General features: G+C 44.0%; 1 protein-coding gene across 3 annotated transcripts in view; it reads left to right on the top strand.

Moving 5' to 3' along the window:
• Positions 1–1434: 1434 nt before the first annotated feature.
• lnx1 (ligand of numb-protein X 1) overlaps positions 1435–17236 on the top strand; it is a 37420-nt gene continuing 21618 nt past the window's right edge. For 2 of the 3 annotated variants that reach the window (XM_088313076.1, XM_088313074.1), the window contains exons 1-5: positions 1435–1892; positions 2366–2495; positions 4697–4897; positions 10083–10432; positions 10500–10919. In XM_088313076.1, coding sequence (XP_088169202.1) covers positions 10152–10432; positions 10500–10919 — 701 coding nt within the window. In that variant the 5' untranslated portion in view covers positions 1435–1892; positions 2366–2495; positions 4697–4897; positions 10083–10151. The remainder of the gene's footprint in view (positions 1893–2365; positions 2496–4696; positions 4898–10082; positions 10433–10499; positions 10920–17236) is intronic. The other variant, XM_088313075.1, reaches the window with a different exon arrangement.

The following is a 17236-nucleotide window of genomic DNA, read 5'->3' as shown; positions in this document are numbered from 1 at the left end:
GTCCCCAAAAAGTCACCAGCCGTCCACCTGAATGACTACCGTCCTGTTGCTCTCACACCAGTCATTATGAAGTGCTTCGAGAGGCTGGTTCTCCAGCACATCAGGGACTGCCTTCCTCCCACTCTGGACCCCTACCAGTTTGCATACCGGGCTAACAGATCCACTGAGGACGCCATCGACACTGCTCTGCATGTTGTGCTGGGCCACCTGGAACGACAGCAGAGCTATGCAAGGATGCTCTTTGTGGACTACAGCTCGGCATTCAACATGATCATCCCAGACATCCTCGTCGCCAAACTGGACACTCTCGGCCTCCCTGCCCTCACACGCATCTGGATTAAGGACTTTCTGACCAACAGACCCCAGACTGTGTTGCTCGGCCCCTACACGTCCTCCACCCTCATGCTGAGCACCGGTTCCCCCCAAGGATGCGTGCTGAGCCCTCTCCTGTACGCCCTCTACACCTACGACTGCAGCCCGGCCCACGGCAACAACACCATCGTCAAGTTTGCTGACGACACGACAGTGGTCGGTCTGATCTCGGAAGGTGACGAGACAGCCTACAGAGAGGAGGTAAAGAGACTGACAACTTGGTGCAAGGACAACAGACTGCACCTTAACTCTGCTAAAACAAAGGAGATTGTCGTCGACTTCAGGAGGAACAAGACGCTGCCGCCCCCCCTCTGCATCGAAGGCGTGTGTGTGGAGAGGGTCCACACGTTCAAGTTCCTGGGAGTACAGATCTCCGATGACCTTTCTTGGAGTCACAACACCACAGCAGTGGTAAAGAAGGTCCGCCAACGTCTGCACTTCCTGAGAGTCCTCAGGAAATTCAACCTGGACAGGAAGCTGCTGCTGGCCTTCTACCACTCGTCCATCGAGAGCCTGCTGACGTACTGTGTCTCCACCTGGTACAGCGGCTGCACTGAGGCGGACAGAGTGAGGCTCCAGAGGACAGTCAAAACAGCGCAAAGGATTATTGGCTGCCCTCTCCCCCCACTGTCGGACATCTACACCGCCCGGTGCCTCAGAAGGGCTCTCAACATCGTCAATGACAATACCCACCCAAACTCACACCTGTTCGACCTGTTGCCCTCTGGCAGGCGCTACAGATGCATCAAATCAAGGACCAATAGACTGAGAAACAGTTTCTTTCCGAGAGCCATCTACATACTGAACTCTCACACACACACGAGACCACCCTAACCTCGCAAAACAGCATTGTGATGTGTTTCTATATGCCCTATTCAGTACTGAATTCCATTGCACTGTCTTCTTTATTTATCTAATTTATATATTTGTCTGTATTATTGTTGTATTGCACTGGAGAGGGGAGCCCTCTAATCTCGTTGCACACTTGAGTACAATGACAATAAAGGGATTTCTATTTCTATTCTATTCTATTCTAAAATGTTTTCATCGGTTCATAGGTGCTAGCTAGCACCTCCAAAACATTTCATTGAATTTAATTCAGAAGTATTACATTTTTCTAATTAACTCGCTCCTCAAAGTTTTATACAATTTGTTTGGGTAATTAATTAACAATTGAATTAGCTCGCTCATTATTTAACTAGCCACTGAACTAGCTAGTTAGCCATCAGACAAATCAGAAGTGTAAATGCATTAGCTTAGCCTGTGTTAGTGGATTTAGAAAGCGTTCGGGAAGGACAAAGCATCCGTTCAGTACCAGATGCCGCGTGATGTCTTCTGCAGTCTTTGTTCCAGGTGGCCCGGTCTCAGATCAGAATTTGAGCCCCGAGGCGTTTTGTGATGCTTCACATCAAAGGCGGCCTTATTATTCACCGGTGGCCGTCTTCGAGAGGCTGCTGTTCCGCCGAGGACAATGACCGCAAGAGGACCATCGTCACGCGTCACCTCGGCAACAGAGTGAGGTGACCATCGATAGAAAGCGCGAGTCGTACGTTACCATGGCGACAGAAGCTCAGAAATAATCAGTGTCACAAAGTGACAAACGCCTGTGGCCTGATGTTAATGTCATGTTTTTATGCGTATGCCTCAAAAGTCAAACGCCACTCTGAGTTCAAAGCATTAATCAAGATCACTCGAAAACTAGCTTGTTAGCTAGCTGACTAGCCACCCAAATTAGCAACAAAGCTCTTAATAAAAATGTAATTGGCTAGGTTTAGCTCCCTCGAGGTTTTCCAACCACTGTTCCTTGTCAATTATTTTGAAAACTGAATGAATGGAATCCAATTCTGCCTTTTTTTTCTACGGCTTGCCCGCAACACTTGAGCGTTCATACCGGACCGTGTTCACCGCTACGTGTGTCACCGTGTTAATCAGAATGTTCAAAGGTGTGTTTGTGACACCCCGAGAAATGAGCTGAATTCATCTTCATTTGCAGCCCGTGGTTAACTGCCTCCCGTGGCCTTCCGACGACCGTTTGATGCTTAAAAGGGGATCTTGACGCACCGCTGGCCGTTCCTCGTGCTTCCGACACTACATCATACTTAGCGTCTGGCATTGTCCCACAGGTACAAATACCTTCCTCTTCTTCTTTGTCGCGACTGTTGACAAATTGGCAAATAAGTGGCGCTACCCACGCGTGACAGTGTTCACAAACACCTCGTGAAGGAATTTGACACTCCTCCCTGGGTCGAAAGTAGACACGAGACTGATGAATCCTTGAATAAAGCCATTAGCACCACGCGGGAGTGGAATTGACGAGCTTAGTTTATCACGGGTATGCAAATCAAACGAGAAGAGACAAATTGCTTTCATGAAAATCAACGAAAAACAAGAATGCACAATGGAAATGATGAAGCTGAAATTTGAGTTGGATATTTTTATATTTAATATTTTTTTATATTAAGTTGGCATGCTTTTTTCATCATTCGGAAAGTGCAAGTTATTATTTTTAATAAAATTATTCTTTATAAAAAAAATATTTTTTTTACACCCCAAAATCTTTTTTTATTTTTTGAAAAAAAAAGTTTTTCTTCCTTCCTAAGCTCATGACAGTCCGCCCAAGATGACTTGTTTTTCTCCATAATGAGGTGTTATTATGAAAACTAAAAGTTTCCTCTGCTTTGATTCTATCCTGTTTGCTTTAAAGTTCTGACTTTTATTCCCTGCCCAGTGGTTTAGTCCAGTTTCGTTCTGCTCCTCATGATGCGGTTTAAAACGTTGAATCCCAGTCGGTCACGTCTCCCCAAGATTGATTGCGATATCTGCATTTGCGATGCAAATAAGTGATTCTATGCGAAATTGTCTTCGTCACGTTGCATAAAATTCGTTACTACTTCCAAATGGAATATTTTCTACCAATACATCTAGATCCACCCCCCCTCTTTTTTAATCTTGTTCATCGCCCCCCCCTTCACCGTGATTTACTGTTTTAATTGGTATCTGTTTATGAAACTTTTTATCATCTGCTTTCCAGTCTCCTTGCACAAAAAGCATGATTTTATCGCAACGTGGCCTTGCTGCTAAAATAAATAATTCACCCCAAAAAAAAAAAAAAAATAAGTAACAACTCAAAAGAAAAGAACATAAAAAGGACCGAGGCATTGGCGTCATGCTTTAGTTAATAACGTCATGTCAATGTGTGCCATGCTGAGACGGAGCATCGCTGCATAAATGGCGTAAGAAACAAAAGATGAGGAATGTAACTTTGTCGGGGTCGCAAATGAGCCGTTTTGACATTTCCAGATGTGAAACATTTGTCAGTTTGGCATCTTTACGAGCTTTGGGTGCATGCCTCTTCTTTTGTCTGTGTATTTTGATGCAAAATTGGCTTGCTGGAGGAGGGGGGGGACGTTCCAGAACAACATCACAATAAGCAAAAACTACAATATGGAAATATTAAATAAATAAATTAATTAAATACGACCTACGAATCCTTTTTTTTTTTTTTAAATACCATCTATAGCACTTCATTCTTTCTGGTCTTGAACATGCTTTTAAAATAATATAAACACATCTAAACACATAATATATTGAGGGAAAGCAAGAGAATTGAATAAATAATAGCAGCAAATATATTGTACTAGGGGGGGGCCTAGCGAAGGAAATGATATCTGAAGAAAACAAAAATTATTTGTTTTGTGTTATTTTAATTAGTTGTGCATTATGTTCCCTTTAGTTAAAATCTTTTTTTTGTTTATTTTTTTAGTGCTGCATAAAGGCTGTCACAACACCCCGCTTGTAGCAGCCATGATTCAGCTGCGTGTGCGTCAAAGGCTGACTCAGACCTAAATGCTCGTTACGTGTTTCGAGGGTGTCACCATCAGAGAGGGAAAGTACATCTTAAAATAGGATTAGTTGTCACTCTAAAAAAAAAAAAATGTTTTGAAAAATGATATTATTTCTTGTAACGTTAAGGCTTTTTTTTTTTTTTTTTTAAAGTTCTTCCTTCATTTGTTTTTATGGAAAAATGTCTTTTTTAATTAAAAAATATTGTTTGCACAACACTATAATTTTTTTTCAACCTATTTCGACTTCAAAATCTGTGTTTTCTTGCTTTCCAAAATACCTCTCGTTACTTTGTATGTTCTCTTGGTGGTGTATAATGAAAACGCTCACGTCCGTTTATTTTTTTTTTTTTTCTTATCTGTCCCCTGCTGGGTGATCAGGTTCGTCTGGTTTGTCTTTTTTTTTTTTTAAACAGTATCTGTAGCCCCACCCCTGTCTGCGCTGCCACTTCCTGCTTCAAACTCACCTTGGCCTTTCGCAGGTGAGCCGCTGCCTGCCTGTGAAGTCACTGCCGGTTGAAGAAATCCCCCGAAGTGCGGCACTGCTGGGGTAAAGTTTCTCGAGCGACCCAGGCAGAACGGACAAAGTCCTTCCTTCCTTCCTTCCTTCCGCCCCTTTCTTCGGCGGTTTAATGTTACAACATTCTACCTGCCCAGGTGAACTGCGTTGCTCATGCAGTCATGTAAGTAGTGTTTTTCTTTTTTTTCTTCCCCTCGTCAACAACAACAAAAATCCGGTGTTTCAATTCTAAAGTCAAAAGTGGATTTAGGTTGTTTTTAATTGTGTCTGGTTTGGTTTAGATGGCATTTCAGTGCATGTTTGGATTTCAGTTTCAGTCTTCAACTCATGCGTCACCTGTGATAGCCAACGTTATACATTTTCAAATTTTACCTGAATAGACAAGCTGCGTTTGCTTGAGAAATCCTGGAAAAAAGGACAAAGTAACTTTAAGGGCTCTATTTTCGTAAAGAAGCGCACGCGCGCTTGGCGTAAAAACGGTCGCAGCTTCATATTTCTTGCTGGGGCAAGTCTAGTTTGCCGTGTTTGGGAATTTGGCAGACCACGCTTCGTCTACGTGGGCATTCCGGCGGCCCGAGGACGTTTTATATTACACGCCCCCCGGCACGCCTGACAATTTGGTGACAGAAATTAGACCAGATAAAAGCAGGTCTAAGTTGGGGTGTAAGTGGTGTGAAATGATTTTGGTAGTTTTGGTCAAGATCCTGAACTCTGTGGACATGTGTGGTGAATGTCATCGTATTGTATTCATAAATACGACAACAGCGTGCTTCAATCCCTCTGAATTGTGGAAATCGATTAATTCAAGGAATTATTATTATCATTTTTAATATAGTTAAAAAAAAAAAAACCTGATCATGGCACAACTAGTTGTCACACGCGGATGCACAAATGGGGGTGAAAGGTGGCCTCCCAGTGCCCACTTCACAGCGGCCAACTTTACATAATCCGCAAGCGGATTGCAGTTCCTTTTAAAAATACTTTGTGTGCTCCAATCTCCTGCATGGAGACGCCAGCAAATCCGCCACGCCTCTGCTGAATTTAAAGGGAATGGGGAGAGCCACTTCCATTGGCTGGGGGAAAAATAGCCAGCTGTGTTCACTCTCACAACGGCGCAAACATCCTTTGCATTCAAAAAAGAAAACTCCACTTTGTGCTAGAATTGAACAAAAAAAAAAATCATATTTCAAAATAATTTCAATTGCACCAAATGTTGGCAGCAAGACTTAGCAAAATTATGTTATAGTCTAACAACACTTTTTGCTTACTAGCATGTTAGCAGCTGATGTTTGGTTACAGCTTGAAGAAAGTCCCCGGTTTCGAAAATCAATCAATTCAAGTGGCATTTAAACCAGTGAACCATACATTGACGCTTTGAGCGTGGCATTCACATCAAGGTGTGAACATGGTAACTGTCCAACTACGCAAATCGTAACAGTGTGGGTATTCTTCTTAATTTAGTGTGTGTACTGATTGTAGCGCACTCGGCTTCATTCCGACCCTTCAAAAACTCAAGAGCATCTTTCAAATATTATTCAGTGTGGCACAAAAAAGGAGTGCCAGGGCACACTTCAGCCGCTCCAACTCAGGAAACGGTTCACCCACACTGTCAGGCAGAACAAATGGAACTAGCTTTGTAGCTAGCTAATGAATTTGTTGATTAACCTAGTTATCAAACGAGTTAGCTAGTTAGCTAGCAAACTTGTCTTTTAGGTATTTATAGCTGCTGTAGCTATCTTTTCAAATGTCTCTATCTAGCTATCTACTGTAGCTTGATATTTATGCAGATATCTCTCGAGCAGTCTTGTTAGCTGGCTACCTAGCTTAAAAAAAAAAGTTGTCTCTCAGGGTGTGTTTACTGAGTGTGTGAATTTGAGCAGATCTTTTTTTCCCCAAATACTTTGTGTAGTTGACATTGATTCTAACTAAGTGACTGTGAAAAAAAAAAATCTGGCTTCCTGGAATTTTCTATGATTCAGCGACACGCCTGAACAAAAAAGTGAACTGATTTTGTTTTGGCATGCCTGATGTTAATTTGTTGCTCAGAGTAAATGTTTACCTTCATGTCCAAGCAGAATTGCTCACTCATCCGTCAAACGCATTGCTAGTTAGCATGGGGGAAAAAAAAGCAGTTTTGATGTAATCTGTTGTAAGGCGGCCATTTCATTTTTAAGGCGTTTCCGCATTGATCTTGGCGGCTAGCTGCTCGCGTCACCTTGTTAGCATCATTTTGCAGTGCCGTTCTCTCGAGTAAATCACTTTTAAATCCTCTGCTTCCAGTGTTTAGGTACATCTCCGCATCATTTCTGATTCTCAGACGACCACAGCGTAAAAAAAATGGAAATTAGCTGACTTGGCATAACATTTCCTGATTAACTTGTCAGGTCGTTTCAGATCACATAGGCTGCCCTAGGGAAAATAAATACCGTACGTGGTTGCCTTGACACTGAGTTTTTCACTTTGGCAAAATACTGGAATGATTTTTTTAAATCAAATAATTATCCATATAGTGGAGATGATTTTAACCTTTAAAAGTGATTTTAAAAATAATCGGTTTGTGTATATTCTGCATTTTGATTGTTGCCACGGACCACAGCTGATTGGCGAGAAGAAAAAAAAATATTCATAAACAAAAATACGCTTTCTCTCTTCGCTAATGATAATCTTTTGAAGATTTTTTTACATTCACAACATTTTACATTTCCACATTTACGTCCTTTTCGTATATTACTGCTGTCAATATGTTACTTGTTATACTTTTTGCAAAGGCAAACCACACAATATAGCTTCCTGTATCCAATATCCCAAACGAACAGCGTAGCATGACTAAACGTAATAAGCACTTAAACAAACTGAAACATGAGCCTGTCGTGCGAAGAGCCTTTCCCCCGTTTTGTTATCGCAAATAACAAAGCAAGGAGTGATTACTTTGCAGTCGTGGAGTGTTTGTGTATTAGATTGCAGGGTGAGTTATTGATTAAACGTCGGAGTTCAGGTGCCTTATCGTACCGTGCCGGTGTCCCCCCACAACCCTCACCTCCCGCCCCCGCGTTTGGGTGTGTGCGCTCTGTAAAGGCATGTGCGTGTGTGTGTGACATGTGCATGACTCTACACACATTTGTGTGCATGGGAAAAGGCCTTTGTTGTGTTTTCCTCATGCCAGATGCAACTTGTATGCCATTAAGCAGTCACGTTTTTCGATTCCGATTACTGGAGTAGACTGACGGCAGAACCTGCTTAGATTACTAAGTACACTTAGAGTACAAATTCCAACGACCGTTTCGTATTTCTCAAATTATGATTATTATTTTTGTTATTATGATTATTATATGTTATTATGATATATATAGTTTAATATTTCCATTTTATTTTTTAATTACATTTAATTTTTTTTATATTAAATTGAATTCTACATTATTTCATTGGATGTCTTCTATTTATTTGATTTGATTCTTCCAACTTTTTGATTGGCGGGGCCACAATGGATTCTAAAATTTGACAGAGGGGCTGGACCCGGAACAGATGGATGAATTGTTTTGGTTACCTGGCGTTATCGGAGAAAAAAATACATTTAATTTAACCACAGAATTTTGAAAATAAAACATTAACAAGGTTTATTCATTTAAATTTTTTTTTTTAAGTTCGGCGGGCCGGATTAAAACGTTTAACGGGCCGCATGTGGCCCCCGGGCCGTAGTTTGCCCACACCTGATTTAATCTATGCTTCCATTCTTTCCCACAAGTATGATGTAATAAAAAATAGTTGACAAAAATTGAAATAAAAAAAAATCATGTATTCAATCCTGAAGCTATTATCAGTAAACCTAATTATGTAAATATAATGGAAGAGAAATTAAATAATAACATTTTCATTGAATGTGTACGCTATAATATAGCTTTATAGCGCTAGTCCATTCCATTCGGATGTTGTGCCTGAAAATATCCGAATAATAATCTCATTTTATTTGTCTGTGTATTATTTAGGCTATTCCATTCCACAGTGACGATTTACCGAACAATATCTTGAAGCTTAAAGCTTTTTAGGTTCAATCTGGATGGGATCCCGTTTGCACATTTGGCAGCAATTGAATTCAAACACAGAAAATCCTATTTAGCGTTTCATGTATCATCAGATCAAGCTGTAATTTGAGCGCTTTTAGAAGCATCTTGCTCCATTTCATTTCCATCCTTTGGTCTGTCGAGCGGTGACGATGTGATGCCGCAGCCAAGACCCGACGATGAGCCCTGAAACCAAGCGGCATCCCGTTGTTTGAGCCCCACTGAGATGCCCATTGCCAAGGTGACGTTTGTCTGACTGAGCCCATCTGCTCGTGGCTCGCTTTCTGCATGACGTCAACTTGAGTGGCAACGCAACGAGGACAATTGGCACGTCGGAGCTCAACAGATTATCGGCGCAGAACGCTTACAACGAGAGCTTTCTGGTTTTCAATCCATTATGTCTGTTAGTTTTATGAAGTTATGGTGTCTACGCTTGACCTGAAGTGAACAGAAGCACACTGGAGACTGCTTGAAAAAATGTTCCTACACTGGTTGTGCAGTGAATTTCACACCTGGGCCTTCAGTGAAGTCCAACTTGAATAAATCGCCCTCGTAATAGCTTCATTTATGACAAATAATATGCAGAAACACACTTACGCAGTACTGAGCGAGTGTTAGACGAACTAGCTACTCTTGAAAGGTCCGTCATGAAAATGGCCTCGCAAGTGTATCTGCAATTAAATCCACACTTTTCCCTCCTTTAAAAAAAAAAAAAGCAAAAATATATTTGACATTTTCAAACGCTCGCCAGTTACAACTTTCGGGTGTTTTTGATTCTGCATATCGATGACCCCTCACGAGTGAGTAACCGATTACAAAACTTCAGCGTAAGGCCAGCGAGAAGGCTCACTGTAACCAACTCGTGTTCTGATTGGCTATCGCAACTGCCTATCAACTTTGACGGAAAAGATGCCCACACGATTGTATCTGAAGGCCCTGGGAAAAATTGTGCGTGCTACTGGTATTGTGAAACCTGCCTGGCAACACGAGCTAGCTGCATTCTGATTGGATAAAAACTCTCACCTGAAAATACAACTCTCGGCTATAATTTGACATCAATTTGAAGAATGATCATTTTTTTTCTTGATTATGTTAGGCCAGCAGAAACCTACTTCTTTGCTTGTTTGGTGCACCTGAGCAAAAAAAAAAAAAAAAAACGGTCCATGCATTTGATTCTCACTTGAGTGAATTGAACCACACCAGAGTTTGTTTTCCAAGCCCCGGGAGGAATTTTGTGAAATAGAAAATATGTACGTATTTGCTCACTGATGTTTTCTTTTCCTGACTTAGTGACCCTCCGATGTGTCCCGCTTGCGTCCACCTGATCGGATCTAACCAGAACCGCAGCCCGACCGCACAATGGCCGAGGCCTCCGCGCCACCTCTCAACGACCCCGTCTGCCAAATCTGCCTGCAGCCGCTCGTCCAAGCGTCGGACATGCCCTGCGGACGCACCTATTGTCAGCCGTTTCTTGCCAGCTGCCTGTCGGAGAGCAACCTTCGCCCGGTGTGCCACGAGCCTCTCACGCCGCAGACCTGCAAGGAACCAAACCCGCTGCTGCACACAATGCTGGACAGGCTGGCTGTGACTCGCCCTGCCGCTCAAGCTCCCGACGACCTGGAGGACTCCGTGAACAACAGGTAGGAAAGTCTCTCGCCAACGATGGAAAAGCCGGAAAGTTCCAACTAAAAATTTTCCGATTTGCAGTGAGCAAGCCGAACCTGCTGTGGCGATGGAGGACGCCCCGCCGGCGGATTCGGGTCGTCGGTCACCCCGGCCAGACTTGTGTGTCTCATGCGGCCACAGCCACCAGCTAGAGGAGAACCACGAGTACCTTTACAAAGAAGAGGTGGACAACGACCTGATGTGCCACATCTGCCTGCAGCCGCTCATTCGGCCGCTGGACACACCTTGCGGGCACACGTACTGTCAGGAGTGCCTCACCAGTTTCCTGTTGGAGAGCGACTTCTGTCCGGTGTGCCGGGCGCCCCTCATGTTGCAGAGCTGCAGGAAGCCCAGTTTGCTGGTGCACAAGCTGCTGGACAAGCTGACTGTGGTTTGCCCCTTCAAGGATCACTGCACTGACGTCCTGGCCCGAGGTGACATGGAGGACCACATCAAAAGCAGGTAAGGGAGTGTGACGGTGGAGTTTAAAAAAAAAAAAAATAAATTCTTCCTATCTTGTTTAACTGACTAACCACTTCATTCTAAATTGTCAAACTCCGGTTTCTGTGCCTAAAAGGGAAAGCTTTCATCCAAACTAACACCCCCCCCCGTGTTTATCCAACATTAAGAGCACTGTGTTTTGGTTTCCTTTCGGTCGGCCCGTGTTTTCATTAACGCTCATTAGCACTCGGCTCGCCTGAAGGCCTCTGAGATGATGAGTGCAACTCAGCAAGATTATCGCACACGAGCAGCATAGCCACCGAGTCTCATTCGCTGTTTATGTTAAAAAAAAAAAAAAATAAAAGTTTGTATTTGAGATTGCAGTTGTGTCTTCTACTGGATGAGCAGTGGCTCATTTGCACGAGATGGGACCACCCCTTCAAAACAGGCTCTCGGTTTAGATTTCTCGAAACTGCAATAAATCCTGAAAAAAATACGAGTGTATTTTCCGGACTATGAGCCGCTAATTTTTCCTAGATTTTTAACCATGCGGCTAATACAACAGTGCGGCTTTTTTTGTGGATTCTGCACAAAATCGTTCTGTACATGCAGTAAAGAACTATTTTTGTTTTCAACATAGAAAACTGCGGCTTACAGTCTAGTGCAGCTTGTATTTTTTTTTTTTTAATCATTATTGTGTATTTATTTATTATTTATTTATTTATTATTATTATTATTATTATTTTCAAAAAAATATTTGCTTTGGCTTATATACGGGTGCGCCTTATAGTCCGAAAATACGGTAAATAAGTGTCTTTAACAAAAAAAAATATGCAAAAAGAAGCTAGATTTAAGGTCATTATAAAAAGCTAAAATGCTCCAACGTTGAAGACGCGCAACGGTGTGCGTAGCAGTTAGCTCGTTGGCGGCTATTCAGCGCTAACAGCTAAATCTTAGCGATGTTGATTTTCTTCTCGTCCCATTGTCGTTCCCTTCCGGTAAACCCAACGATTTTTTTCCTTTGATGTCTCGCTCCATTTCCGGATATATCACGTATGATAATATCATGAGCGAAATGTTTGTGACATTCCACGCACGTTTCTCTCTTAGGAAGTATTAGTCGGGACATTCTCACCGTAATTTGGAATAGGTGCAATTATAACCCACTCCTGCGTATGACACCCCCCCACCACACTTCCAACAGAGGGAGGGGCTGGCAACACTGTCAGGGAGCAATCTGGCAGTGGTTCAAGTGTTGTCATGGCTGAGACTGCCGTGCCGCGCCATCTGCTCGGATTGCTGCTTTCACGCTTGTTGAATCCTCCTTGGTATCGACGTGTTGATGAATAGTTATTGAAGGCACAATCGAATGCAAAATGGACGCCGTATTCATCCGAGATGTTTGGTCTCCGCAACGGCTTTGACGGCTGATCGTGTCGGAACTTGCTTGGAATTCAGTCTTGTAGCTGGAAGTTGACAACAGGTTTTCACAACACTAGGACACTTAATTAGGGACCCATGCTGTTTAGATCCAAAGCAACAGCTTGGTCAAAGTCAGTCAGTGGCCTATTAGGGGGGTCGTAAATGCGTCCGTTTTTTGGTAAGCATGTCGTTCTTTGTAAATCGGAGAGCTGGGACTCACACCGAAAATCAAAGTTTGCAGAGTGTGTAAACGTCAGCGAATCACGTTCGAATCAATTCGGATCTTGCAACAGTTCTAGTTTTTTTTTTCAACAAACGTAGGTAAAAAATTAGCCAATGACACCAACACCAGTTTTAACGATAAACACCAAATTTGATTCTCATGGACCCACGTTGGAAATTATACAGAAAGTCAGTCATTTTGCATTGAGGTAGTCATTTCTATCATTTTGAGGACTCAGCCTTGGAAAAAAAGGGGCATGAGTGCCTATTTCAGGCGTGGCCCGTTAGACGTTTTAATCCGGCCCGCTGAACTTGAAAAAAAATTAAGTGAATACATCTTATTCATGTTTTATTTTCTAAATACTGTTGTTTTTCAAAGACAGATATTTTGTCGTAATGCTTTTGTTCACTTTCATTGAAAATGAAATGTATTTTTTTTCTCAGATGAAGTGAGGTTACCAAAACACTCCATCCCTCTGCTCCTGGTCCGGCCCCTCTGTCCCCATTGTGGTCACCCCAATCAAAAAAGTTTGCCCACCCCTGGCCTATTCATTGCTGCTTTAATTGCTATTTGTGGTTGCCGATTGCAGTTTAGTCGTTCGATGCATAACCACAGCTGTTTCAAATATTTCGATCCTCTCACATGGTCGAACAAATACAATGCCAAATTGTATGTTCCCTAACTGTGATTATTCAACTCATACATTATGTATAAACAATTGCTTCAATTCCCATCTTTTTAGTCCAAGTGATTGTGATATAGCAACACGGCAGGGTGATTATTACAGTCAAGTAATAATCGTCTGCCGTGGGTGGGAAATTAACAAGGAAATTTCAGACGTGAGCGTTAATGTAGGAACCTATTAAACGACTCCTCGAGGGGCCACGCCGCTTTCCGCACGCAAACTGCGTCCCCGTCGCAATTTCCATTCAAATAGGACAGGAAAATGTAATGTACGCCACAGCGACACATTCAGCCTGAAACCAAAGCACGTCCATGCGGCCTAGTTTATTTACGCCCTGCTGAAAGCAGCCAGAGAGAGCGCGTGGTTGATATTCTTGCTCATACAAAAATTAATTAATTCAGCAAAATCCATTGTTTTAAGTTGAGCAATTAAAATGACTTTTATTGGACAAATTTAGCACCAGAGATGTAACTTGAGCTTGACATCGCCTGATCTTAATACATCGATCAGATCTTTTCTACTCAGCCTTCATTTTCCAACGCTGTCCTCAGTTGGTTCATTGAAGCAAAAGTAATATCAATAGCAACAGTAAAACCACACAAGATTGCTCACTTTTGAAGCCAGCCGCGGGACGCTTCGAAGTCCTCCATGCCCATAGATGGCACTATTGAGCTAGCCTTCTCTCTCCCTAATTAGCGGTCCTGCTAGCGGCCAATTTCTAGCACGACAACAGTGAAAGTATTCCCGGACACGTTCATTTACGCCGCTGTCCTTCGTCCGCCAAGCCTCTGAGCAGGTAAACTGTCGGAATCGTAGTGAGCCAGAATCGATTTCTATGTTTGTTTGTTTTTTTTACTTTGTATCCCGCTTCGCTACATCGGATGCATTTCACTCTCTCTTCCGCTGTCATTACCGCTCTTCTCCGTTCGGATGTCATGCTCCACAAACAACGAAAAGTCATGCCAAAGATGTCATTTACGTGTCGTCGTTTTGCATGCGATCACGGCGGAGCGGTCAAAGTTTTTCCGTTGTATGTAGCGGGAACTGCTCGAGTTTGCGCTACTGCGGGCTTCGCTATGGCTTCCAAGTTCCGGATAGCGGAATTTGCGTTGTGAGGAATCGATCGTTAGTAGTAGAAAATTGAATGCATCCGTTTTTGGAGGGAATTTCCCCGTTTGACAAAGATCCGTAGGTGGGGATACTTACTGTACTTTGGATCGCTTTGAGTGGACCGGACCCTATTTTTGATTCCACTGCACTATTTTTCTTAAAACGCATAATTAATTGGTTGTGTTTTTTTGCCGGAGCTGGACTGGATGAATGACATTCCACTCCCTTTCAGTCATATCACTCCCAGCTCTGCTTTGCACGTCGATTCCCTGTTGCGTTTAGCTCCCGTCGACTCTTTCGCACGTCTACTATATACAGTAGTCAGGTTCATTCCAGCCGTCACACCAATCTGCTGCTCAGCGAGCGGCCCATCGATGAAGAGGATTGAGGGGGGGCGGCGGGTGATTTCCTCTCTCCTCCCCTTCGGAAGCCGATGCAGAGGTTGTACACGCGTGTGCGTCGGACTCGATGTGTGTGAGGGATGAGCCAATGGCAGCATCGAAGCAGGTGCCCCCCCCCACTCCCCTTCTGCCTCAATTTGGTCCGTTCCATCTCACCACAACCCTCCCTCCTCCTCATTGGTTTCTGCTGCAGTATAAGTCACAGCCTGCGCTCTTGTCTCGAACACACACACACACACACACACACACACACACAGGGATGGAGACAAACACACATGCATACGAGCACAAATCCTCTTACAACTGGCCGCTGCCCAGAGCAGATTAAAAGGAGGAGGAGGAGGGGGGGGGGCTGCACATCTCCGATTGTAGTCCAAATGTGCCACCTTCCTAATTCTTCTTCCTCCTGCACTTTGTCCTCTTCTTCCTGTACCACAGCGGGACCTTCTTCTTCTTTTCCATCTTCTTCTTCACCTTCTTCCTCCGACGTCCTCTGGCCCGCCTGAGGCGGACGAGCAACCTGTCCGGGCTCTGCGGGACGGGACGGATTCATTCTGGAAGACGGGTGGCGGCGGGGGGGTTTAGTGGGGGGGGTTTGGTGTAAAGTAGTGGAGGTGGAAGAGGAGGACGAGGAAGGGGGAGCAGGAGGAAGGTGGCGCGGCGTGTGGGGAGTAGTAGGAGAAGACGAAGAGGGAGCCAGCAGAGCAGGGAAGGGAAGGAGGCGACCATGAAGGCTCTGTTGCTGCTGGTCCTGCCCTGGCTCAGCCCGGCCAACTACACTGACAATTTGGGCAACCTGCACATCCTCTATTCCGAGCTGTGAGTACAAACCCCTCACGCCGTCAAATCATAACATCAACAACACCCTCCCCAACCTGCCCATCCTTCCCATTCCACTCCACTCGTCCATGATTGCGTGTATTCCCTCAAACGGGCTCCCATCTGGACGGGAAGACGACTAGAAGCGCGGAACATATCATAGACGCGCTCGAGTCCGCGGGTAGCGCGATGTGCTCTCCAGGACCGTTCGGATGCCGCAGCTTTCGGCAGCGAAAATCACTAAAACTGCCACCGAGCCACCCTTGATGATGCGCTTTTAACAAATAGCGCAGCGCAGCTTAGGAACGTATCTGGGGCGATGAGTTTTGGCAACGAAATTCACGTTTGGGTTCCTAAGAAAGTACATTTACCTCATTTGAAAACAAATTGTGAGAATTGTGGTGAACACGTCTGCCTCTCCGTTTGGAGATTTGGGGTTTGAATCTTGACTCGGTGTGCTTGCGTGGGTTTCTCTCGGCACTCGTCAAACATTCCCCCCAAAAATGCACGTTAGCTTCATTAAGGACTCCATTTTGAGTTTCAATCGCTGTTAGTTTGCAAATTCCCTCATTCAAGTTTTTTTTTGGTGCCTTTGAACGGGAGTCAATTACTGAAGCTGTTGTCTACGTATTGGAGAATTGACGAAGGGCTCGAGAAGAACAGCGCACCGTGTCATGCTTGTTAACCCGTCTGCTGCAAGTCGATCGCTCATTGTTCGATTGTGCATTGGAGGTAAGCTTCTCCGGCTTTGTCACACATTCCAAAAGTATGCATGTTCCATTCATCAAAGCCTCCAGAATTGTCCAGAGGTGAGAATGCTCGCGTGCCCTGCGATTGGCAGGCGTCAAGTCCGGGAGTGCGCCTCGCTAGTGGATAGATGGTTTCAAAAGAAGTATCCTTTCCACTCAGACTGCCGTCAGATAAGATTAGACAAGAGGGTATAAGGTCACTTCCTGTGCTTTTTACCCTCCATCTGCCCGCGCATACGCCCGCTTGACTTCTAATGGTGCCCGCTTACTGTATGTGGGTCAGTTGGAGCGTGGCGAGCTTCGGGGCAAATCGTCATAGTCGGTGGGGGGGGAAGCGTCCGCCTCTCGTGACAGCAGCGATCGGTCGATTACGATGTGACGGACTAACGTGGACGTCGTGTTTTTCCGGCTGGCTGGAGCAAGTGGCCGCGCTCCATTTTTCTTCGTCTTCCAAGCTGACAGGAGTAGGCTCGTGTATGGTACTCGGTTTACCGGACTTAAATGCAGTGTGCGATGCTTTCTAATACAGACAGGTGGACATTGGCGGGGTTGCGTGGAGGTGGTGGAATTTGTGCAATGGACAAATAATTTCTTGAGAAATCTTTGTCTTTATTTAAAGAGGCAAGACAAAAAAAAAAAAAACAACAACAAAAAAAAACAGCTGCAGTCGGATCCCACAAGACTGCGCCAAAGCGTGATACAGTTTTGGTTCACATACAAAATAGAATCGTGCTATTCTAAATAGACTAGTCCTAACAGAATGGATGGGGGGGAAAAAAGCTGTACGTGGCATAACAATCACTTGCCTGTGTAGTCAAAACAGTCACTCGCAAAGTAAATTGGGGCATAACATTAAGCATCCATGCAACAAAAAATCACTCTCAGTTACATGTCGCATAACAATCTGTGCAGTAAAAAAAAAAATAAAA

The sequence above is a fragment of the Idiotropiscis lumnitzeri genome, chromosome 13, assembly GCF_059441095.1.
Source record: "Idiotropiscis lumnitzeri isolate Australia: NSW breed Sydney's pygmy pipehorse chromosome 13, RoL_Ilum_1.0, whole genome shotgun sequence".
Taxonomy (NCBI): domain Eukaryota; kingdom Metazoa; phylum Chordata; class Actinopteri; order Syngnathiformes; family Syngnathidae; genus Idiotropiscis; species Idiotropiscis lumnitzeri.
Note: the sequence above shows the minus strand (reverse complement) of the source record. Positions and strands in the feature narration are given on the sequence as shown.